We start from the raw sequence: 23,844 nt of genomic DNA, 5'->3' as shown, positions 1-23,844 counted from the left end.
GCAACGTGATGAACTTTACTCAATCAGAGAAAGGCAAGATTCGTGGAAAACAAGATTCGATGGTCTCGATTGTTTAGCTTAGAAGCTCGACCTTAAGCTGTCGATGTTTCGTGACGCAATCTCTACGCTAGCGTTACTTAAGTGGAGATGCTTCAGAATCCCTCCCTGCTGTTACAGCCTAGAATTACAGGGGTCTCCCGGAGGAACGGCTCACCGATAATCCGTCCTGGAAGCTTAAGCTACTCTTTTGGTCTAAACATTCAATACAGCATTGACCGCAGCAACAACAATTCGACTTTATTCCGTCGCTGTAGAATGGTCTCGCTGAAATGCAGGCCTACACCGAGCTTGCGGCTCCCTCAGCCGTCACACACTCGTTGACCGTCTCCCTCACTTCAGCTACGGCAAACAATCTCGTTGTCGCAAAGGGCTCCCTACTCCAAATCTTTACAACAAAGACCATCGCCGCCGAATTCGACCCCGAGAATCAACCTGCCCAACCTACCAAGCCTGAACCTGAATTCGATCACCGCGCGAACGATGATGATGGTCTCGAATCTTCTTTTCTCGGTGGCGAGACTATGATTGTCAAGACCGATCGAACAAACAATACAAAGCTAGTCCTTGTCGCGGAGCTTCCATTTTCTGGTACAATCACGGGTTTGGCAAAGATCAAGACCAAGCACTCGAAATGCGGAGGTGAAGCTCTACTCCTAGCATACAAGGCTGCTAAGCTGTGTATGGCCGTGTGGGATCCCGAGAAGAGTACCTTGGAGACCATCTCTATCCACTACTACGAGAAAGAAGAGCTACAAGGTGCGCCATGGGAGGTTTCCTTTGACGAGTATGTCAATTACCTCCAGGCTGATCCTGGCAGTCGATGCGCCGCCTTCCAATTCGGCTCGCGCAACCTCGCGATTCTACCATTCCGACAAGCGGAAGAAGACCTGGAGATGGATGATTGGGATGAGGATCTCGACGGGCCACGACCTGTCAAGGAGACTGCTACAGTGGCCAATGAAGATAGCGACACATTAGAACCACCATATACACCATCTTTTGTCCTCCGTCTTCCGCTGCTTGATCCCAGTCTGCTTCATCCCGTGCACTTCGCCTTTCTGCATGAGTATAGAGAACCGACCTTTGGAATTTTGTCGTCCAGCCAAGAACCTGCGCATTCGCTTGGTCAGAAGGATCATCTTACATACAAGGTTTTCACGCTAGATCTTCAACAGCGAGCTTCGACGACTATTCTTTCGGTTACGGATCTTCCTCGAGATTTGTTCCAGATTCTTGCTTTGCCGGCGCCTGTTGGTGGTGCTTTGCTTATTGGAGAGAATGAGTTGATTCATGTTGATCAGTCGGGTAAAGCCAATGGTGTGGCTGTGAACTCAATGGCACGACAGATTACATCTTTTAGCTTGACGGACCAAGCGGATTTGAACTTGCGATTGGAGCACTGTGTTATTGAGCAACTGCAAATCGAAAACGGAGAATTGCTATTGGTGCTGAACGATGGCCAGCTTGCTATTGTATCTTTCCAGATCGATGGTCGAACAGTTTCTGGACTCAGCGTCAAGATGGTCACAGACGAAAACGGGGGCAACATCGTCAAGGCTCGAGCATCAACAGCAACCAAGCTCGGCAAGAACTCTTTCTTTGTCGGTAGCGAAACTGGCGACTCTGTGGTTTTGGGTTGGACAAGGAAGATGGGCCAAGAAAAGAGAAGGAAACCTCGTCTGATTGATGCAGACATTGCGCTTGATGTGGACGAACTGGATCTTGAGGACGACGATGATGAAGACGACGATCTATATGGTACCGAGTCTGCGGCTGCGAAACCGGCTCCGGCACTTAGCGGAGGCAAATCAGGCGAACTGAGCTTCCGCATACACGACACCCTGCTCAGCATCGCGCCAATCAAGGATCTCACCGCTGGAAAAGCATCTTTCCTTCCTGATAGTGAAGAGAACACTCTCTCAGATGGTGTTGTCTCAGACCTTCACCTCGCCTGCATCGTCGGACGAGGAAAAGCTGGATCAATGGCCATTCTCAACCGAAACATCCAACCCAAGGTCATTGGAAGATTCGAGTTCCCTGAAGCACGAGGATTCTGGACTATGTCTGTCAAGAAACCATTGCCTAAAGCACTTGGTGGAAATGCCACTGTTGGAGATGAGTACGAGACGTATCAACAGCACGATAAGTTTATGATTGTGGCCAAGGTCGATCTTGACGGTTACGAGACTTCAGATGTGTATGCTCTTACTGGTGCTGGATTTGAGACGCTGAAGGATACTGAGTTTGACCCTGCTGCTGGTTTTACGGTTGAGGCTGGGACGATGGGGAAGCAGATGAGGATCATTCAGGTTCTCAAGTCAGAGGTTCGATCCTACGATGGAGGTAAGTTTGACCCTACGCTTAAAACTATGTGTACTGACGATTGCAGATCTTGGTCTTACGCAGATTTTGCCCATGTTGGATGAAGAAACTGGCGCAGAACCCAGAGTCACAAGCGCAAGCATCGCCGACCCATACTTGCTGCTCATTAGAGATGACAGCAGTCTCCTACTTGCCCAGATCGACAGCAATAACGAGCTCGAAGAAGTGGAAAAGATGGACGACACACTCAAGAACACCAAGTGGCATGCTGGATGTCTGTACGCGGACGCAAAGGGCGCTTTCCAGCCTACTAGCGATAAGAGCGAGACTGAGAAGATCATGATGTTCCTGCTCAGCTCAACAGGTGCACTACATGTATACGCTCTTCCTGATCTTTCAAAGCCCGTCTACGTCGCTGAGGGTCTTTCTTACGTACCTCCTCACTTGTCAGCGGATTACACGCTGCGAAGAGGTCTAGCAAAGGAGACTCTGCGCGAGATTCTTGTAGCTGACCTTGGTGACACTATCTCTCAATCTCCATACCTCATCGTAAGTTCCCTCGCACATCCATTGAGTCTATCTAACATCATCAGCTCCGAAACCAAACCGACGACCTCACAATCTACGAACCTCTCCGTCACGTAAGACAAGGCAGCGAAACAAACCTCTCCGCCACCCTCAGCTTTAAAAAGACATCAAACGTAACATTAGCTACAACACCCGTCGAAACAGAACAAGACGATGATGTCGAGCAATCCCGTTTCATGCCACTGCGCAGATGCACAAACATCAACGGCTACAGCACCGTCTTCCTCCCAGGCTCATCACCCAGCTTCGTCCTAAAGTCTAGCAAGAGTATCCCTCGTGTCATAGGCCTTCAAGGACTCGGTGTTCGCGGTATGAGCAGTTTTCATACAGAGGGTTGTGATCGTGGTTTCATCTATGCAGACGACAAGGGCATTGCGCGCGTTACTCAACTTCCTCCTGATACAAACTTTACCGAACTTGGTATCTCAGTCAAGAAAGTCCCTCTAGGCGCCGACGTTCGCGGTATTGCGTATCATCAACCTACTGGTGCTTACATCGCAGGCTGCATGATTAGCGAACCCTTCGAACTTCCCAGAGACGACGACTATCACAAGGAGTGGGCCAAGGAAACACTCTCCTTCGCACCAACCATGCCCCGAGGCGTGTTGAAACTTATTAGTCCTATCAGCTGGACCGTCATTCACGAAGTCGAGCTTGAATCGTGCGAATCAATCGAGTGCATGAAAACTCTGCACCTCGAAGTCTCAGAAGATACCAAAGAACGTCGCTTCCTCGTCGCTGTCGGAACAGCTGTGTCAAAGGGTGAAGACCTACCCATTAGAGGTCGCGTGCACGTCTTCGATATCGTCACAGTTATTCCTGAGCCCGGCAAGCCAGAGACAAACCGCCGTCTCAAAGCCATCGCACGTGAAGATATTCCCCGTGGTGGCGTAACAGCTATTTCCGAAATCGGCACTCAAGGTCTTATGCTCGTCGCCCAAGGTCAAAAGTGCATGGTGCGAGGTCTCAAGGAAGACGGATCCCTTCTTCCCGTCGCGTTCCTCGATATGAGCTGCCATGTCTCCAGCGCGCGTGAACTTTCGCGGACGGGTTTGTGTCTCATGGCCGATGCGTTCAAGGGTGTTTGGTTCGCGGGATATACAGAGGAGCCGTATACTTTCAAGGTCCTGGGTAAAAGCCATGGTCGATTACCTGTGCTTGTAGCGGATTTTCTACCTGATGGTGATGATCTTGCTATTGTTGCGGCGGATGCTGATGGAGATTTACATATCCTTGAGTTCAACCCCGAGCGTAAGTTTTCCTCTTCTATCATCATGATATGTACTAACAACCACAGATCCCAAATCTCTTCAAGGCCATCTCCTTCTTCACAGAACTTCCTTCTCCGTCTCCCCCAACCCACCCTCAACAACCCTTCTCCTCCCCCGAACAACACCCCCTTCCCATCCACCCCCCCAAGAACCTCCCCACACCCTCCTCCTCGCTTCAACATCCGGCCACATCGCAAGTCTGATTCCCCTACCAGAGACAACATACCGCCGTCTCCTCTCCGTAACAAACCAGCTTCTACCCGCGCTCACACCGCACGGCGGTCTGAACGCCAAGGCGCATCGTTTGCCGGATGGTATAAGACCTGTCGGTGTTGAAGCAGCGGGTGGAAGGGCGATTGTTGATGGAGCGGTTTTGGCTAGGTGGGCTGAGCTGGGTGCTGCGAAACGGGCGGAGATTGCTGGTAAGGGCGGTTATGATGGTGTTGGGGAGTTGAGGGAGGAGTTGGAGGGTGTTTTGGGATGGAGTGGTATGTCGTACTTTTAGGTAACAGGTGCATATAGTTTAGCATAATACGGCGGTTATAAACACGCTTCAATACAAATAGCATTTAAACCACAATTGTCGTTCTCAATCTCAGTCACTGATTTCACTGCCATCGCTCACTCGTACTGTTTGGATATACCATGATAAAACAGCTGTATTCTAGACTCTTATGTATGTCTATCAGCTCATAACCAAAGCTAACATTCTTTTCCCTAATCCTTTTACCAAAAATACAAAAAGGCTTCATCCGAGTACATATATATATCCATAGCGCCCAATCCTTTCATCGTTCACAAGGTATACACATACGTCATCACGCGTAGAAAACGCTCGCCATATACATAAAAACCACAACGCCAATCCGTTAAAAACATGAACAATACTGTCGTCAGTTCATTTACTGAACCTCGGTGGCCTTCTTGCGACGAATGCTGCCGAATCGCTTTCGCAGACCGTCGCTCAACTTGTGACGACCTGTAGAGTTGTTGCGACGAATGTCGGAGCCGTTGGAGTATTCGGGGGTTGTTCGGGGGTGGTCGCTGAAGCTTCGGTTGTGGCTAATACCCGGGCGCTTGCTGCTGCTGCCAATGTTGGAAGAGAGCTCGTATTCATTGGGTTCACCTCGCTGAACGCGCTTCTTCTCCTTGAGATCCTTCTCGTATGTGTAAGAAGGTTCTCCCTTGCCCTTGAGGTCGTCAGGGTGGTATTGCTGTAAAAGTTAGTCAGAGTCCACTTGACGTCATATTTAAAACACTTACAATACCATCCCAACGCTTGTAAGCACCACCCTGGGCGTCGCGTTCTCTCATGAGATCAGCACCTTCCTCATAGTTGATGGTGTCGCCAGTAAAGTCCCGCTCGCCGCTGGGAATAGCGGCAGTGCCCTGAAGAGGCATCTTCTTGTTGAGGGAATCCTGGATGTTTGCTCTGGGTGTGGCGCGGAGAGCTTCTCGGTTAGACTCCTCAACAGCAGCAACGGGCGAGTACTTCTTGTTCTGATTGCGGCTTGCGAGAGTGGCGTCATAGGGACCACCGTGATGATAAGTTCCACCAATGGTGTCGAGCGCATCAATGGTGTCAGTCATGGGCATTTGCTTGCGTCGCAGGTGAGGGGCGCGGTCAGCTGCGCGAGCCTCCTTTCTAAGGATGTCAAGAGGACGGTGAGACATGTCGCCGGGGTATCTTTGAATCAATGATCGTTGACGAGAAACTCCGCAGTTGCTGGCGCTAAAGCTGCGGTTGTGCTGGACTTGAGGTCGGTTGCGTTGAGCAGGAACTCGAGCACTGGCTGATCGGTTCACCGAAGAAATTTGAAATGGGTTCTCGGGAACCTCTTCCTTACGAGGAGGAGAGTTTGGAGGAGAAAGTGAGATGGATGGAGCACCCGATTGACGTCGCGAAGTTGCAGCGTCTGAGAAAGGGTTCGAAGAGTGAAAGCTGTCGCGAGTTGGGCTGGCAGAAGTAGGTGGTGTGGGATAGCTGCCGCGATGTTTGTGGCTAGCTCTTTGCTTGTTCTTCTTCTCAGAGTGATCTTTACTTGAGTTTGATTCAGAGCTCTCTAGAGAATAGCTGCGAAATTGAGCTGAAAGGTTGCCGATACCGGTGTCTTGGTTGGGTTCAGGTTCGTTCAAAGGATCAAGTAGGTAAGCCTTGGCCTATTAATTTATGTTAGACAATTATTGAGAAGAGACGAAGGTTAAATAAATGAGACGATGTCAATGCGCAAAGTTCAATAATGAACGTCAGATAAGGCTGTGGTGTGGTTTTCTGATGAACGTCATCGGGCTTGCGTGGACTATGGGCTGTGGTACCAGGTACTGCATGGTTGGCTACTTGGCTTGCGTCCCAAGGAAAAAAGCCAAGGGGCCGTCAATCTTGGGGATCGACATTGACGCAAGTAAGGTACGTAGCGGATGAAGGGTCCTTTCTTGTTCCTGCTGGATCCATCCCTGACGTTTTTTTCCATCACAATAAATTCTTGGGATGACGTTGTAGGGAAGAAGCAGAAGCAGAAGCAGACAGAAAGCGGCGGAGCGGACCCTGAACCCAAGCAAGGAACGGAAGAGGAAAAGACTGGGCCATGATGTGCATTGACGGTTGGGTAGAGCCTTAGAGGCAAGGGTATTATTTTAGCTCAGGTAAGGGTCCAAGACTTACCCAGGACTTGTCGCTTGATTCCTTCATGGTGGCGACTGGGGAGAGAGAATTGATTGTGGTGTGTTTCGGCTGCTGGTCGTAGGTTTTATCGAGTCGCAAGTAATTGAGTGAGATCTTGGTCTGCAATGCGATGGTAGACAGTGATGAGTGTGTTCTTGTATCGGTGACTTGGCCCAATCGATGCAATGTCTGTCGTCGGTCTCTTGAGTATTGTGAGTATCGTTCGTTTGTTAATGCGACAGTGATAGCAAGTTGTCTCTTATTCAGTGTAAGACAGTAGATAATAGTGAAGAGAGAAAAGTAACGGGAAAACAAAACGGTGGGATGGAAGGAGGACCATGCAGCCTCTTTATTCAACAACCGGAAGGCACAGGCACAGCACAGCTACCCACCTTCCCATGCAATCCTTCCCAAAAAGTCTCAGAAAAAAAGAAGCTCTCCATTCGAGGTACGTAAGGCGCAGGTACAATACGGAGACAAATGGGACATGGCATGTGGTCTTCTGGGATGTAGATCTTAGAGCGGTCTCGTCCCCCCCCTCCATCCCCATCATGCGCCCATTCAGAGTTCCTTCTATGGTATAGCTCGATAGCGGGGGGTTGTCAAAGTTCCCGTGATTTGATCCAGATTCTAATTCTGGCCGCTTCATCCGCCTGGCTCGGACGCTATTGACGCCTCTTGAACCGGTTTAAGGGACTTTCCAGGTCTTGACTCCTTCAGTCTAAATCAGTTCGTGAAGAGTTGGAGGGACAGAGGGGGGGAACGGGATAATGGGCATCCACCAGGCTCTACATTAGCTAGGTCCCGCATGTCAATCAATCAGTCATCCCCATTAATCAGTCATTGTCTCGCCTTTACTCAAGCCGATCTCCCTCCATCTCTTCCGTTCTCCCAATCGCGGCAGGCTCGGAAGCAAAAGGCTCATTGTCGTTGTCATTGTCTTAGACATACGAAACTGTCAGTCTAAGCCTCTCTCTCAACAAAAGCTAAACAGCTGGCAACCTATAGCATGAAGATGTAGAAAATTAAACAGCCGACAGTGACAAGGAGAATCCTCGTTAATTCTGTCTGGTCAGCTGAGCATACGAATGCATTGGGCAGGGTCTGGGTCTGGGTCTAAGCTTTTCTCTCGCTACTGCTTGTAGGGACCTGAACCTGACCGGCTAATGGACCATCTAGTCCGACGGTCGGGTGCTTCCCCTCTGTGGCTTCTGTCGCTAACGTCCGTTCCCCCAGAGGACGGATGACAGCTGGCTGGACCCTCCAACGCCCAGGCCACTCGTCAATGCTGTGGGGAAAATGAAAGAGTCTCGAAGGACAATAATACAGACCGCTATGTTATAATTCATGCAGTGAATTCTCTGAACAATTAAGACTCACCAATACAGATTCTCTATTCTATCGTCAGTGACTAACTCCCAATTGCCTCAGTGATATCACTACCAAGAATACTCTTGCTTGTCCGGCCCGCAACTGACGCAACGAATAAGCCATGACGTCCCATTGCTACCCTATTCCAATTGATCAGCAACAATGAGATAGAGATACCCGGATATCGGATCTTGCGATGACACACAAAGTTCAATGACAGGATTATTTTTATCATCAAATGGTATCAAACTTCATTAGTGAGGAAAGCATGTGAAGTGAACTAGCCATGGCATTAACCCAATCGTCATCATCGGAGTCCCAGCCGCTAGACACTCACATTGATAATGACCGTTGTGCCCCACTACGGGAATAATTGCCGCGTACCTGCAAGTTAAACGGATGATCAAACGCAACGCGCACTCCAGACGCGCAAACTCATTAACGGGGTCCATATTCAGAATAGACAAAACACCATCGGGCCAAAAAGAATTACGTCTGTATGACGGCATGGCCCTCGTCGATTATTCTTCATCCGAGTCCGGCTCCGAAGATGAATCTCACCGTGCCAAACGTCAGAAGGGTGCCGACAATTCGGTAGATGGAGATGCAGATGCAGCGTCTTCTATGCCACCTTTGCCAGATACATTTCATGATCTGTATGCTTCTACTGTGAGACAGAGTGTTGTTGATGACCCGAGTTTGCATCAGGGACGGAAACGTCAGGTTCCTCATGTAGTCGGCAATTGGCCCAGTCACGTCTACATTGAATGTACGTTCCCATTTACGAGTGTTGATTGCATCGCTAACTTGTTGCAGGGCATCCTTCTACTGTACAGCATGGACTACTCACTACTCTTATCGCAGATATTGAAGAGCAGGTGTCAAGTGAAATCAAGCTCTTCAATTTCCTGACAAGTGATCTGGGTTCACCTCTACCACTGCACATCAGTTTATCTCGCCCATTATCTCTCACGACAGGAAGCAAGGATGACTTCTTAGATAAGATAACAGAAACCTTCAACAACAGCGGTATCGCACCTTTTGCCGTCAGACCTCAAGGGTTGGCATGGTACAGATCACCAAACTCAGATCGCACGTTTCTCATCCTCCGTGTTGCCAGCACCAAAGATGGAGCAGAGCCTTTGAACCCAGAACTCAGCAGTTTACTGGCGCGAAGCAACACGGTAGCTAAGCAGTTTGACCAACCAACGCTATATCAGCGAGATACAAAAGAGCAAGTCGGAAGTGCGTTCCATGTATCTATTGGGTGGACGTTCAATTTGCCAGCCGACGAAATGTCGCTCAAGACACTACGACTGTTCAGACAGTCCAAGTTTGACGACATACGCAAATGGGAGATCAGTGTTCCGGGGATAAAAGTCAAGATTGGAAATGTCGTGAATCACGTTGTGCTCAAAGGATCAGGTCGAAGCGGTACATCGTCAAAGTCTGCACCCTTTCTCGAATCATGACAATATTTGGGATCCATTCCACGTCATGGAGGTTAATATTGAAGCCGCTAGTCACCGAGCCGTCCGAACAAAAAAAGAACGGACGAATTGGCCCGGTCTTCGACATGACTTAGATTAATTAGATCCTACCAGAGTATCGGGGTCAATGCGAGACGTGCGGGTTGCTATGATACCATCGTCCATTCCGAGACTTGAAACTTTACAGGTCCAATAAGAGAGACAAAAAAGGATTTAAAAAAAAGAACCGCTAGCGATGGATGTAAACACTGCAGTTTAAACGCAACGTCGGATTGTCCGGGAAAGATTCAGTGACATCATATGACGTGACGAGAATTGGGAGCTGAGAAGAGGATACGGCAGCTGAATGTCGAAATGGGGCCATTGATGCGTTTGTAACGTTAACTCTAGGGTATTGTTATGGAATATTCAGGGATGAATGATTGAGACACGGGACGATAATAATCAGACATGTATGGAAGCCACGTGCTTGAGATAACGGCTTTCGACTTCCTTCTCAACTGAATTGCCGGTAGCTGATTCAGGGAGAATAAAGAATGCTGGTTGAGACTGTTGCTTGTCTGCATGAGTAGCTTCTGGTACTGCAATTCGCTTCTCAATTGTCATCAAACAAAGTACACCCAGCCATAGCTAAAGCACGGGCCTAAACATAATACGGGCATGCAGAGTTGAGGCTGAGAATAACTTTGTTATGAAGATCAAACGGTCGTTAGACACGGTAGATGAATAACATCCCTGTCCACTACAACAGTGAGATGAGGAATCATGCTGTCGATCTGGAGGGGTAAGAAAGGCAACGAGCACGATAGTTTCAAGTACAGTACAGTAAACACGAGCTATGAACGTATTGGAAGGACAACCAGAGTTCAAGGGGCAGCCCAGCTTATCAGAGACATTGGAGATGGAGGATTCACTGCATTAGATGTTACCAGAATAGGCTGGTTTGAGGCCTAAAAAGGAGACTGTGACACCCCGCAAAAGGGAGAGTGTTGCCTTGGGAAAACGATCCATTGAATTGAATCGAATTCTTTTGTTTACTTTCATTCAAAGCCACGCTGAAAAAAAAGTGACTGACCCCTCCAATGTGTATCTACCCCACCTAAATACTGGTCAGTGACCAGTAATCACCTGCCAAATTAGGATCCAAGCCCAGCGCCCAGTCCAGCTCCTTCCCGCTCTGTGAAGGCCGTTTCGTTTGAACCAACCATCATTTAATATTAATCCCATCCATTGATTTGCATTGCATTACCTTGCCTTGCCTGCCCATCCATTTCAGGTTTGCCTTTTGCAAAAACAAAAGTCGTCCTCAACACCATCACCAAAATCTCTTTTATTTTCCCTTCCTCCTCCTCCTTCTTCACTTCTACCTACCCTCATCAAGATTTTACTACTCCTTCTCAGGACACGGATCCTTCTCGAGGACTTCTTAAACTCTATCGTCTTATCGTCAAAAGTATCGTGAGCTTAATCGCATCTGATCTTGTCCCGAGCCAAAACCTGGTTCTAGTAGACACGACCCCTCGTCTCCATACAAGTCCTACCCCGGGAAATCTTTGACCGCCTCCGAAAGACCCAGCCTCGCGCCTGCGCAAGATTTCAACTTTCCGCCGATCTCGCGTGACATTACTTCCAAAACATTCGCAGATCTTGAATTGTCTTGTCTCGCCTGACACAGCTCAACAAAAAAAAAAGCAGTCACCAACGGTCGCTTGAGAAAATCGCCTTTTGATTTATAAACGGACGGAACCTGCTTTTCTGACCCGCACCTCACCAATCGATCGGCCGAAGCTCTTGTGCCCCTCCCCGCACCCTTCGACAATTTGGAGCTCTCTCCTCCCCTCCTACAACCAAACCACAAAAACCGCCAAAAATGCCTTTCGACATCGATACCACCCGCCGGAATAAGGCGCCTCGACCTTTGTCAGACTCGGAGCGCGCCCGCGTGGAAGAGTTCATCGACTCCATCCACTACTCCGCTCGATACTCTGACAGTGAATTCGAGTACCGTCACGTTCAGCTTCCCAAAGCCATGCTCAAGGCTATTCCCAAAGACTACCACGACTCCTCAAAGGGAACTCTCAAGCTCTTGTGGGAGGAGGAATGGCGAGCTCTTGGCATTACTCAGGTACGACATGACGTCCGCGCTTTCGTCTGTGAAGGGCGGAAACGTTGGAAGCAACAAACTAACAGCCGCGCAGTCTCTAGGATGGGAACACTACGAAGTTCACGAGCCAGAACCACACATTCTTCTGTTCAAGTATGTTGCCATGGGATCCCCAACTGCGGGATCTGCACCCTCCCGTGCTTCTAGCTAACGTGAATTCTAGGCGACCGCTCAACTTCCAACCACCTCAGTAAACGACCAGACTACCCCACGACTCAGATTTCCCCCCTTAATGTACCATACATATTTATTGCACAGAGCCCCTTATATCGGTGCCACACAGACGGATGATTCACTCAGCGTCCCCCCACGATTGCACGTTGAGATATAAAGAAAAAACAAAGAGACTTTACTTTATTGGTTCAACACGCTCGTCCCGCCCCATTCAGTGCTCGATGGTATAACCTTGTCATGCATGATACGCCCCTGCCGAGATGTTAAAGGGAGAGGCTTTATCTTACCAGTCTCTTGGGTCCGATGTATGACGCATGGAAAAGGGATCGAGTCACAAAAACAGTTGGATCCGTCATGCCCCCCTGGAGTTTAATGGAGTTGGATCTGGAAATGATCCCGGAGGTGTTATCGGTTTTGGTTGGGCATTTTCAACGAAGTGGTTTGTCTGAATTGTCTCTGAATTTGGGGGCTAACAGCTTTTGGGGAGTGAAGAAAGATTGGGGGGGGTCACGGTATACCCTCAAAAGCGCATGATGGGAATAATGGGCTTGGTGATGGAGGATTGAATGTGGGAAGAAGGGATGACATAGACAGCATCGCATAATACTAGCAAAAGAAAATGACTGATTTAACGTTCAATATATTGGTATGCTGCATTGTGACGCGTTCAATGGTTGGTGTCTACTACATCAATAGTGTATTGTGAATAGCTGTGCTGTGAATGTGAATGGCCTCATGTGGCTTGTGAATCATGAAGAAAAGGGTGACTTATTCCAGAACCACGCTTTGTTACAGCGCGCCACAATTGTGAAACATTTTGGGTTAGAAAGGGATGGGATGTCATACGAGGGTTTTGGTTGGATGTCTTAAGATGGGATGTTTGTAAGTCATGGTGATGTTAATCCCGAGGAGTTATGATAGGTAGATGTGTATGTGTTATGGTAAATGTGTCAACTTTATGATGGTGTAGTCCAAAGTTTATAATAGGTGCTATTCTTGTCGAGATGGGATGATCAGGGACACTCGGCAGATCCAGATCGTCTGATGTTGGACCAAAGGTGGGTTAGCGGATGGGCTTGTAAATCAGCTCAGATGTGCTTGGTAATTGGTGGTTTTGGACACATTTCACTTACACAGCGTCAAGTCTTTCACTCAACATCGGAAAGCCATCAATTGATATCTTATTTCTTTTCAATTATTGAAGAAGGTATATGTCTTGAAGGTAGATTTGATTATTCCGTTGATAGTATGATTTCAAGGATTAAACGGAGCTTTGCGGAGCATCTAAAGAGGCAAGTGATGGTCAGTTCTAGATGGTCTGTCTGCTTCGCCTCAAAATCCGAGAGCCAGCGTGGCATCTTCCACAGAATTATTCCGTAGTCTCCATACGTGGCTTGTCTTACGAGCAAGTTTATTTATTTATTTATACTCCAAGGAACCTTTAAGCCTATTTATTTATACTCTAAGTAGCCTCTTAGCTTCTCATTTCCTTGCATAAACAGCTTCTCTTGTCAATTAAATACTACTACTAAAAACTGCAACGGCTTGAATTTAAAGGTACAGCAGCTAATTAAGGTACCGTTCGATTGGCTATACCCTTTCAGGATAAGTGTCCTCGCTGCCCGCCGAAGCCGTCAACCCACTTTATCTTACCTTCATACGTCGCTTCTTTGACAAGTGGAAGTAAAACCGCCGTTCAAGTCGCCTCTTTCTTTTTCTCCATTCTTCTATTTTATACTCGGATATTTTACTTTCGCCTTCACTCGCTGGCGACTGTACTGTGAAATAGCATTGGCTCTTGTCTATCGTCTTCGTTACACTACACTCGAATTCTCCGACACAACGCATCGGCACATCGCTCGGGCGCTTAGTTACCATGAAGCCTGCGAGCAGGCTGTTCTATCTCTCGGTGTTTGCCCTTTGGGCTGCACCGGGATCTTGTGAGGACGAATGCCATGTATGTTTATCGCCATTGCGACGCTGAGTCTGGGAGATTGCCGCCACATTTACCTGCCAGCGAAGCAACGCGCCACCTCGAACACTCGCTAACAAGCCTCTAGATCTCGCCCAAGTCCATCGTTGGCGATGCCTGCGCTTCATACTCGACCCTCGATAAATTAAACCTCCAAACTAAACCCGCCGTCGACGACCTCACCCGAAACACCGACTTCTTCTCACACTACCGAGTCAACCTCTTCCACAAGAAATGTCCCTTCTGGAACGACGAGAATGGCATGTGCGGCAACATTGGATGCGCGGTCGAGACACTAGACAACGAGGAGGATATTCCTGAGGTCTGGCGTGCGCATGCTCTGGGTAAACTAGAGGGTCCTCGTGCTAAGCATCCCGGCAAGAAGGCTCAGCGCCAACACCCTCAGAAGCCGCTCGGTGGTCTTCTGGGCGAGAACGTTGGCGAGAGCTGTGTGTTTGAGTACGATGACGAATGCGACGATCGAGATTACTGTGTTCCTGAGGATGAGAGCGCCAGCTCAAAGGGCGATTATGTTAGCTTGGTTCGAAACCCCGAAAAGTTCACCGGATACGCTGGCGATGGCGCCAGACAGGTCTGGGACGCTGTCTACAGAGAGAACTGCTTCCAGAAGAGTTCATTCCCCAAGTCCGCTGATCTTGGTCAGTCGGGATGGCAGCATGGTCCTGCCGCTCAAGACTTCAAGCAGATTCTCGATGCAGCGGGTCGACAGGCCCAGCTCGAGGAGCGCCGCCAAGAGAACCCCAACACACCCTTCGTCGCAAACACTGGTTTCGAGGTTGCCGATGAGTGTCTCGAGAAGCGTGTCTTTTACCGTGTCATGTCGGGAATGCATGCCAGTATCAGCACCCATCTTTGCTGGGACTTCCTTAACCAGACTACTGGTGAATGGTCTCCCAATCTGAGCTGCTACGAATACCGTCTTCACAAATTCCCTGACCGTATTGGAAACGTCTACTTTAACTACGCACTCATGACCCGCGCTATCGCCAAGCTTGGTCCATACCTCCAGAAGGAAGAGTACAAGTTCTGTCTTGGAGACCCCTCTGAGGATGCTGCCACCCGCGCCAAGGTCCTCGAGGTTACTGAGAAGGCTGCTAGCGTTCCTCAAATCTTTGACGAGAGCCTCATGTTCGTTAACGGCGAGGGACCCTCTCTGAAGGAGGACTTCCGCAACCGTTTCCGTAACGTTAGTCGTCTTATGGACTGTGTTGGCTGTGACAAGTGTCGTCTGTGGGGTAAACTCCAGACCGCTGGCTATGGCACTGCTCTCAAGATTCTTTTCGAGCTGGACAACAACAACGAGGATGTTCCTCACCTCCAGCGAACTGAAATCGTCGCCCTCTTCAACACATACGCTCGTATCAGCAGCTCTCTTCACAACATCGGCCAGTTCCGTCAAATGATGGATGCCAAGCTCCAGACTGAGAAGCTTGCCGAAGAACTCACTGAGGCTCGTGAGAGGGAGGAACAACGTGCAAAGGCTGCGGCAGAAGAGCTCGACAAAGATCTCGAAGATGCCCGTGAGGAAGAAAGACTGCGCGCAAAGCTTGAAGCTGAGGCTGCAAAGAACGATCAAATGGACGATGCCTTGAAGGATTTCATTGAACTTCGTCAAAGAGGACCCAAGTCTAACACAGCACTTGGTCAACTAGAGCACGAATTCGCTCAATTCAAGAGCGTTATCAAAGTCATCGTCAAAGGCTGGATGCGCACGCCCAGAACACTGTAAGTCCACCCTCTGTCCAACACTTGAGAAAATATACTAACAGCAGCAGATGGGCTATCTTCAGATATGAAGTCGGACGTCTTTTCCGCAACTGGGTCGGTCTTCCCGTTGGTGAGCGAAACTGGAAGTTTGGCCTGCCCAAGCTTGACATTGGAAATGATGAGCTGTAGCTTGTCTAGTTATATATAAGCGGTTTGCATTTTTGATGAATACCCGAAATTGGCATCATTGGCGTTTGCAGTAGGGACGAGGCAGATAGAGCATACAGTACCTTGTTAGTGCCCTGTTCTTACGTACATGTTTGTCTCGTCCTGAGCTGTCACTGGCATTTCTTTGGCGTTGGATGAGACTATTTCCACATGGTTTATAAATAGCGAATAAATGTGTTTCATTACATGTAGGGCTTTGGGAACTGGCGGTGTATTAAAGTGCAATTGATGTCGATCAGTTCCCTCTAAGGGGTCATAACTTTCTCGCAAACATTGCTATTCGAAAGGATAAACAAGGACAGACAACAAGGCAGAATCGACTCATTTCAACCCCTTTACTTTGCTCTGATGTTCAAGAGAAGCAGTTTGCAGTACACTTGAGTTATTTGAGGGTCTTCTTTTCCAGAAGAATTGGAGAGTTCAATTGACATGTGTTATTGGGGGCCAAAGGGCTGAGAGCAGGGGATCTAGGCCCCCAAATGATGGGAGCAGGGATTATATGTAGAACCGGGGATTGGGAAGAGGGTGGGTGGATTGGGTTTGAAGATTGCAGATGCGAAGTAAAGGGGATTTCTTGGGAGTAAAGAGAGAAGGTGAGAGGGCAATTGAAGATAGTTGGGCATGAACCGTCTACTGTCCACTGAGTGCTTAGTGAAATGGAGTTAAAGACTCATTGTATGATCAATTGGAATGGAGAGTTGTAATCCCGCAGAATCGCATCACAGCCTTAAACCACGACCACACCATAACCACATACTCGAAATCGATATCCAAGAAACCATTCTGACATCAACATTCAGTCCATCACAAAAAGCAAATCTCATTTTCAAGGTCCTTTTGGAAACCTCCGTCTCCCGAATCCATCACTGAAACAAGCGGTGTTGGCTGTTGGTTCAAGACATTGCACCAACCTAGTCTTACCCAACCAATAATCTCTCATAGAAGATCAAATTGGTGTGGTAGCAACCAGGCTGGCGGTATTAAATCATGACGAAAAAAAGGGACCCGACCGCCTGGAACGTGCCGAGGGAGGAAGGTAGTTGTAAGAATGGAGATACCTCTATTGTTTGTAAATTGAAGGGCTCAGCTATGACTTCTAGACGCGGATAAATGGTCCGTCTTACTGCTTCTTCACACGGGCTGTATACCTAAATGTCCTAGATGAGATATCCCCTCAACGTAAGATGCACACAGTACACGGACAGACAGAGGTTACCAAGATCCTGGGACGGAAAGCCCGAGCTCAACCCCGGACGCGGATGTGATTCCGGTGCAGGAGGCCCGTGGTGTTGGGTCCAAGTGGGTGTCTTAGCCGTTGAAAAGCTGACGATTGCCTTGTCCCAGTTTCTCGGGTCGGTTAGAAAGGTTCCTCTGTGTCGGTAACGGGAGGAGCCTTGTCTAGTCTTGGGAGGCTTATAACTAGCTGTTAGCTCGCATGATATGATCTGAGCAGAGCAGTCACTTACTTCTTTTGTTTCTATTCTTCCTTGTTGTTATAATCTTTGTTGTGTATTCGTCATGAGTCTTCTTTCTGGTATTGGAGGCTCTTGTCTCGAGACTGAAAAGGTTACGAGTGAGACTAGACGGGATAGCAGTATTAGTCTCGAGGACGATGCCTATAAGCGGTATGTTCCAGTCTTACCTTGTTGAAAAAGACTAACATGCCGGTGTCAGACATGTTCCTGAACGTGTCAAGCCTTCCCTTGTCTCTTTCAATCTTCGTATATTTGACGAGCCACAAGGGACGAGTGCGGAGTTGGACTGTCTTCCTCCACCAAGTCCTGCATCATTGCCTTCCGTCGTTGCACCAATGGATGTCTACCTTCGACGCGAAGACAGCCACGAATATAGAATGATGAGGTTCAGTGGTTGCATACCAAGTCAAGACAAACTGGCTTCTGAGCCTAGAGACGTATCGCCTGAGACTTCGAGTTGGGAGGTTGTCAAAGACCCAGAATGCGGTCGAGACACGCCAGACACTCCTGCACTAAGCCCAAAGTCAACTCCTGTTCGACCAACCAAAGTTCCCGAGTCAGACTCGGATATATCTGAGCTCGCATTGTCTGTTGATTCCCAACCTTTGAGTGAAGATACAGAGGCGTACAGAGAGGCTGTTGCTGAGTATCAACTTGCTTCGAAGCGATCCATGTAAGTTTCTTCTATTTCCTGATCAGCATGAGACTAACATTGTATAGCTGCGGTGGCGACGCAGCTTCCAAGAGACCTCGCACCTGCAGAGACGCGAGGAAAAAGTCAAGAGGGGAGAAGAAGAAAGCGGAGGGAGAGCAAGAAGAGGGGTAGTTACCAATGCGTATGTTCATGTATGTCGTTATTATTGTTGTTATTTCATCAGTAGATTAGATTATTCATCCCTTTTACTCGTTTCGTCCGAGTAGTGTCGCGTGCCCATACTTCATGTTAAGAAGAGATGGTAGTAGTCTCCTTAACAACATCAATACTCAGCAAAAACGAGAAAAACACCAAAAGCAGCTACACGCGTCAGTCACCTCTCCCCCCGAAACTCCAGGGTTTACATACCGCCATGGTGCATATACCCAGCAAATGAATCTCGAACCCTCCCGCCAAAGCCTTCCCACTCATCATAATCCTCTGATGCCTCCACGTCCGAACAGCCCCTAGCAGAATCGTCCCAATCGAGAACCCGTAGCATGTCATGGCCAGGGGTCGGCCAGTGATGAAGTATCCAAAGCTCTGCGCGTGATACCCCTCGTGATGCAGCGTGAAGAGCTGGGCTACCAGTGTTCCTACCATGGACATCATGACCGAGGTGCGTAGGTAGCCGAGAAAGGTTCTTTCGTTTGCTGTAACGTTGTAAGCCTGAGCCCTAACCATTTATCCATATGGAACCGGTCCATCACGAGACCCTTCTTTGACGCATCTCAAAGTTCTTCCTCCAATCTTATCCCCGGATGTACTTACCTAGATGATCTCTTGATGCAGACATGTCGACTTCGCAGCTAACATAGTCCCTCCAGAACCGTCCCAGGCGCGTCTTGTTCTTGTTAGTGTTGGGTGCACTGTCACCCCCCTGCGGCACGGCGGATCCTTCTCCGTTACTGCATCGGGGACTTAATTCAACTGCAGGGTTACTCTCGCTTTGTGTCTGTGTCTGTGTTTGGAGACGAGAGCCTTGTCTGGGGAGGTCTTGGAGGGAGTATTCCGAGTTGGAGCGTGTTCGAAGCATTGTCGCATAAGGCTCCGCGCCGTAGTTATGAATGCGGTGTCTTAACGCTATGAAGATGGTTATCGCTATGAGGTTAGTGCTGTGTAAGAGTGATGCTTTGATGTGTTGTCGCCAAGGAGTGTGAATCGTGTATGACCATGTGCGGATGTCGGCGTGTACAAGCGGAGCCGAGCGCCGAGCCGGCCCCTCTTAGCCGGGACACGGAGGAGGGATCCATTAAACACGGAGATCTAAGACATTGCCGTCTTGATTCACTTATATACTGACATTAACCATAGTTTCATCTCATCTAATCTGAGTAAGCACTAGATAGATGTATTCAATGGAGTAAATGGTACAGAGTTCAGCACAACGTTCAACTGCATTCCAGACTCCTGCACAACATCCAACGGTTTCTAAATCAATGATCTACTCATGCATGCATAACTCACGGCACTTATACAATAAATACCCCTTTTAGAAGCGGACGTTGCTTTACATCACAAGTCCTCTTTTAGCCATCTACCGAGCTTTCCATATAAGGCAACTGGACCACTTACACTGTACCCTTGTTGTTTTTCTGCGTATTCTATTTTCATCTCCATTCTCTTTAAAGTTAAAAGTTGCTTTTTTCCGGCTCTCGCTCGTCTTGGCTCCGCCGGTACGCTCCGGCCGACAAGTTGGGAACACCGGCCCGGATACCCGACTTATTTCCCGATTCTGACCACTCATCCCAGGCTGTCGGGAATGAATAGAGAAGGTCAGCATTTCATCGCAGCTGAACATACGAGATAAGGCCAAGAAAGAAAAAAATGTTGTTTGTTTCTGAATCAGCACATGTGTCTTCTTATCTATTTCATCATCTGAGGAAAAAGCCCCGAGAGTCCCCGTATACTGTACATCGCTCTCACGGTCCGTATCTACCGACCAACTTTCCTTCTTCTCTGAAACAAACATTAGACACTCAAGTATCTCCACTTCCACCTTCAGCCGGGCCGTCTAAATAGCTACCAAGCTAGAATCTCATTTGCTGAATTGCCTATCTCGATCAACCTTGTTCCCTGACGTTATTGTATGTATGGTGGAATTCCTCGAGCCTCATGCTTATCCTGCGCCGCTGGCTTGCTTGCGCAGTATAAGTGAGCAAATGTTCTATCACCTTTTGAGATTCTCTGTTCTGTTGGATACACACTTCTTCTTTTGGTAGCTCGCTTCGACTTGCCGTCTTTACTTTCGTTTATTACTATATCAGACTGGAAGAGCAGGCTTGTTGAACACCATCTTTGTTGACGAGAGTCAGGTCTGACAACACATCATCATGAACGAGTCAAACACCCCTTCTACTCCAGACACAGAGTTCTCTTCGCCATGTAGTCCACCGCAAAAGATACAGTATCTAAGAGATACTCGTTCTGCAGCAAAGGAGAAGTTGGCACAACTGACCTTGGAAGAAAAGGTAGTTCATCCCCGTCCTTTGCTTACACGTATATTAACGTTTACAGGTCTCCCTTCTCACAGCTGCAGACTTTTGGAGAACAAAAGCCATTCCAGAGAAAGGCATCCCCTCCATCAAAACAACAGACGGTCCTAACGGCGCACGCGGCGGTATCTTTGTCGGTGGCACAAAAGTGAGTATCACACTCTCCTAATCGGTAGCGTAACTAACTTATCAGGCCGCCTTATTCCCATGCGGCATCTCCCTCGCAGCAACATGGAACAAAGACCTTCTCTACCAAGTCGGCCAACACCTCGCCCAAGAAGTCCGAGCCCGCTCAGCAGAAATGCTCCTCGCCCCAACGGTCTGCATGCACCGCCATCCCCTCGGCGGTCGAAACTTTGAGTCCTTCTCTGAAGATCCGCTTCTCACTGGAAAGTTGGCTGCGCAGTATATCAAGGGTCTTCAGGACAGGGGTGTTGCAGCTACCATTAAGCGTGAGTGCCTCTGGAAGAGTTGATGTAGCTTGCTAATAGTGACAGATTTCGTGGGTAATGAGCAAGAGACCAACAGACTCACGATAGACTCGCTCGTTACAGAGAGACCTCTTCGTGAGATTTACCTCAAGCCGTTTGAGATTGCTGTTCGAGAAGCGAATCCTTGGGCTGTCATGTCGTCGTACAACCTCATCAACGGCGTCCACGCGGATATGAACAAACACACCCTAAAAGACATCCTTCGCGGAGAATGGGGATACGAGGGGTAATGAAGCTCTACCACCACTGTCAAAGCTCATCTAACATCTTACAGTACCGTCGTTTCAGACTGGGGCGGCGTAAACTCAATAATCGACTCCGTAGAAGCAGGCTGCGACATCGAATTCCCCTACTCTCCCAAATGGCGTCTTGACAAGCTCATCGCAGCCGTCAAAGATGGCCGTATGTCGATTGACTCTATTGATCAAGCAGCAGAGAACGTGCTTGCGCTGGTGGAACGCCTCAAGGGTGGTGATATGTCTCCAGAACAGCCCGAGCGTGAAGACGATCGTGAAGAAACGAGACAGTTGATCAGAGCAGCTGGTCACGAAGGTCTCACTCTTCTGAAGAACGATGATGGTATTCTTCCACTGTGTCCAAAGACTACCAAGGTCGCCGTCATTGGACCGAACGCGAATCGTTCTATTGCTGGTGGTGGCGGAAGCGCGAGTTTGAACCCTTACTACAACACCATCCCCCTGGACAGCATCCGCAAGGCATCGCAACAAAAAGTAGCTTTTGCACAAGGCTGCCATATCCACAAGTGGCTCCCCGTTGCGTCGGAGTACTGCACTGAAAAGTCAGGCAAACCAGGCGTTCACATCGACTGGTTCGCAGGCGACAAGTTCGAGGGTAACCCCGTGGTGACGCAGCGTCGAACAAACACAGATCTCTTCCTCTGGGATTCAGCGCCCCTGAATGAAGTCGGTCCTGAGTGGTCCGCCATCGCAACCACGTACCTCACGCCCAAAACAACAGGAAAGCATACTATCAGCTTCATGAGCGTAGGACCAGGCCGACTCTTCGTCGATGGGAAAAAGGTTCTCGACTTGTGGGACTGGACAGAGGAAGGTGAAGCTATGTTTGACGGCTCGATTGATTATCTCGTCGACGTCGACATGGAAGCTGACAAGGCCGTTGAGCTTCGTGTGGAGATGACCAACGAACTTCGCCCTATTTCCAAGCAGAAGCAGTTCGGCATCACGCACAAGTACGGCGGTTGTCGCATTGGTTTCAAAGAGCAGGATAAGGTGGATTATATCCAACAGGCTGTTGAAACGGCGCGTGATGCTGATGTTGCGGTTGTTATTGTTGGTGTAGATGCTGAGTGGGAGTCTGAGGGGTATGATCGTCAGACGATGGATCTTCCTGCTGATGGAAACCAGGACAGATTGATCGAGGCGGTGGTAAAGGCTAACCCGCGAACTGTTGTCGTTAACCAGTCTGGTAGCCCAGTGCATATGCCGTGGGTTGACCGAGTACCTGTTATCCTCCAAGGCTGGTATCAAGGTCAAGAAGCAGGCAATGCGTTGGCTGATGTGCTCTTCGGCATCGAGAACCCAAGCGGCAAACTCCCAGTAAGTACCACTATCCTCTGGCAGAACACGCAACTGACTTGAACAGAGCACATTTCCCAAACGCATCGAGCACACCCCAGCCTGGCACAACTGGCCGGGCGAAAACCACAAAGTCCTCTACGGCGAAGGTCTCTACATCGGCTACAAGCACTACGACCACGCCAAGATCGAGCCTCTGTTTCCTTTCGGCCACGGCCTCTCCTACACAACCTTCGAATACGGCCGTCCCGAAATCACCCCCAAAACACTAACCCCCAACAGCGAAATCACAATCACCCTCGCCATCTCCAACACAGGCCCACGCGCCGGTTCAGAAATCGTGCAGATCTACGTCCACGACGAAAAGAGCAGACTGCCACGCCCTGAAAAAGAGCTCGTGGCATTCGAGAAGGTGTTTCTTGAAGCTGAGGAGACGAGACATATTAGCATCAAGCTGGATAAGTATGCTGTTGGGTATTATGATGAGACTGTTCCTGGGTGGATTGCTGAGGAGGGCACGTTTAAGGTGTTGATTGGAGCGTCGAGTACGGATATCAGGTAAGTTTTCTGCCATTGATGAAGATTGTGTGCTAATCGGTGTAGGCGATCGACCAAGTTTAGTGTGAAGGAGTCGTTTACTTGGGTGTTCTGAACGGGCTAGGAATGCGATTCAGGTTGATAGAGTATAAAGATATTGTCAGATATCGTTCCAATAGGCGCATGGATACCGCGTCCGTTTTCCAAGACGCTCTTGTTTGAGAACTGTGAGGCTGCTTCTTGTGCGAGAATGATCTGTGACTGCGTTAGACTCTCACGACAGCATCAGAAGCGCACCGAGTCACGATGGTCCGCGAAAGCTGTAAGCATATCACATATGATTGTCAAGCAGCACTATATTTCGTCCTGCAGACACTAAACAACGCCGGATCACATCCAAGCCATATGTCGCATTTCATTCCCATTCTGATCTTAACAAAAGTTAGACGAGCAACACCAACACCAAAACAAGCGGTCAAACATACCTCATGTATAAACATTACACTGCCAACGTGCTCCCAACCCTTGCACGTCGGCGCTTCGCCTCGCGATTTATTCTTTCAATT

At 48.8% G+C, this 23,844-nt stretch overlaps 7 protein-coding genes across 7 annotated transcripts; 6 read left to right on the top strand and 1 right to left on the bottom strand.

Annotated features, from left to right (window-relative positions):
* Positions 1–329: 329 nt before the first annotated feature.
* Positions 330–4,746, top strand: FIESC28_08513 (uncharacterized protein; the record flags this gene model as incomplete). The annotated part of the gene is made up of 4 exons (XM_031162651.1): positions 330–2,403; positions 2,450–2,931; positions 2,976–4,221; positions 4,268–4,746. The coding sequence occupies 4 exons, from the start codon at positions 330–332 to the stop codon at positions 4,744–4,746; spliced, it is 4,281 nt and encodes a 1,426-aa protein (XP_031013343.1).
* A 397-nt stretch (positions 4,747–5,143) lies between these two features.
* On the bottom strand, positions 5,144–6,930 carry FIESC28_08512 (uncharacterized protein; the record flags this gene model as incomplete). Its single annotated transcript, XM_031162650.1, has 3 exons — positions 5,144–5,455; positions 5,505–6,401; positions 6,904–6,930. 3 exons carry the CDS (start codon positions 6,928–6,930, stop codon positions 5,144–5,146), a joined length of 1,236 nt encoding a protein of 411 aa, XP_031013342.1.
* Positions 6,931–8,781: 1,851 nt separating this feature from the next.
* FIESC28_08511 (uncharacterized protein) lies at positions 8,782–9,746 on the top strand (the record flags this gene model as incomplete). The annotated part of the gene is made up of 2 exons (XM_031162649.1): positions 8,782–9,043; positions 9,091–9,746. The coding sequence occupies 2 exons, from the start codon at positions 8,782–8,784 to the stop codon at positions 9,744–9,746; spliced, it is 918 nt and encodes a 305-aa protein (XP_031013341.1).
* Positions 9,747–11,634: 1,888 nt separating this feature from the next.
* FIESC28_08510 (uncharacterized protein) lies at positions 11,635–12,122 on the top strand (the record flags this gene model as incomplete). Its single annotated transcript, XM_031162648.1, has 3 exons — positions 11,635–11,889; positions 11,963–12,021; positions 12,092–12,122. The coding sequence occupies 3 exons, from the start codon at positions 11,635–11,637 to the stop codon at positions 12,120–12,122; spliced, it is 345 nt and encodes a 114-aa protein (XP_031013340.1).
* Positions 12,123–13,978: 1,856 nt separating this feature from the next.
* On the top strand, positions 13,979–15,991 carry FIESC28_08509 (uncharacterized protein; the record flags this gene model as incomplete). Its single annotated transcript, XM_031162647.1, has 3 exons — positions 13,979–14,059; positions 14,163–15,820; positions 15,871–15,991. The coding sequence occupies 3 exons, from the start codon at positions 13,979–13,981 to the stop codon at positions 15,989–15,991; spliced, it is 1,860 nt and encodes a 619-aa protein (XP_031013339.1).
* Positions 15,992–17,548: 1,557 nt separating this feature from the next.
* FIESC28_08508 (uncharacterized protein) lies at positions 17,549–18,331 on the top strand (the record flags this gene model as incomplete). The annotated part of the gene is made up of 3 exons (XM_031162646.1): positions 17,549–17,655; positions 17,705–18,178; positions 18,226–18,331. 3 exons carry the CDS (start codon positions 17,549–17,551, stop codon positions 18,329–18,331), a joined length of 687 nt encoding a protein of 228 aa, XP_031013338.1.
* A 2,201-nt stretch (positions 18,332–20,532) lies between these two features.
* On the top strand, positions 20,533–23,393 carry FIESC28_08507 (uncharacterized protein; the record flags this gene model as incomplete). The annotated part of the gene is made up of 7 exons (XM_031162645.1): positions 20,533–20,670; positions 20,717–20,842; positions 20,888–21,146; positions 21,192–21,411; positions 21,460–22,762; positions 22,809–23,299; positions 23,345–23,393. 7 exons carry the CDS (start codon positions 20,533–20,535, stop codon positions 23,391–23,393), a joined length of 2,586 nt encoding a protein of 861 aa, XP_031013337.1.
* Positions 23,394–23,844: the final 451 nt, after the last annotated feature.

This window comes from Fusarium coffeatum (genome assembly GCF_003316985.1).
Source record: "Fusarium coffeatum strain FIESC_28 chromosome Unknown BRIP53273_contig_199, whole genome shotgun sequence".
Taxonomy (NCBI): Eukaryota; Fungi; Ascomycota; class Sordariomycetes; order Hypocreales; family Nectriaceae; genus Fusarium; species Fusarium coffeatum.
The sequence above is the reverse complement of the archived record's forward strand: the minus strand, read 5'-3'. Positions and strand labels throughout refer to the sequence as shown.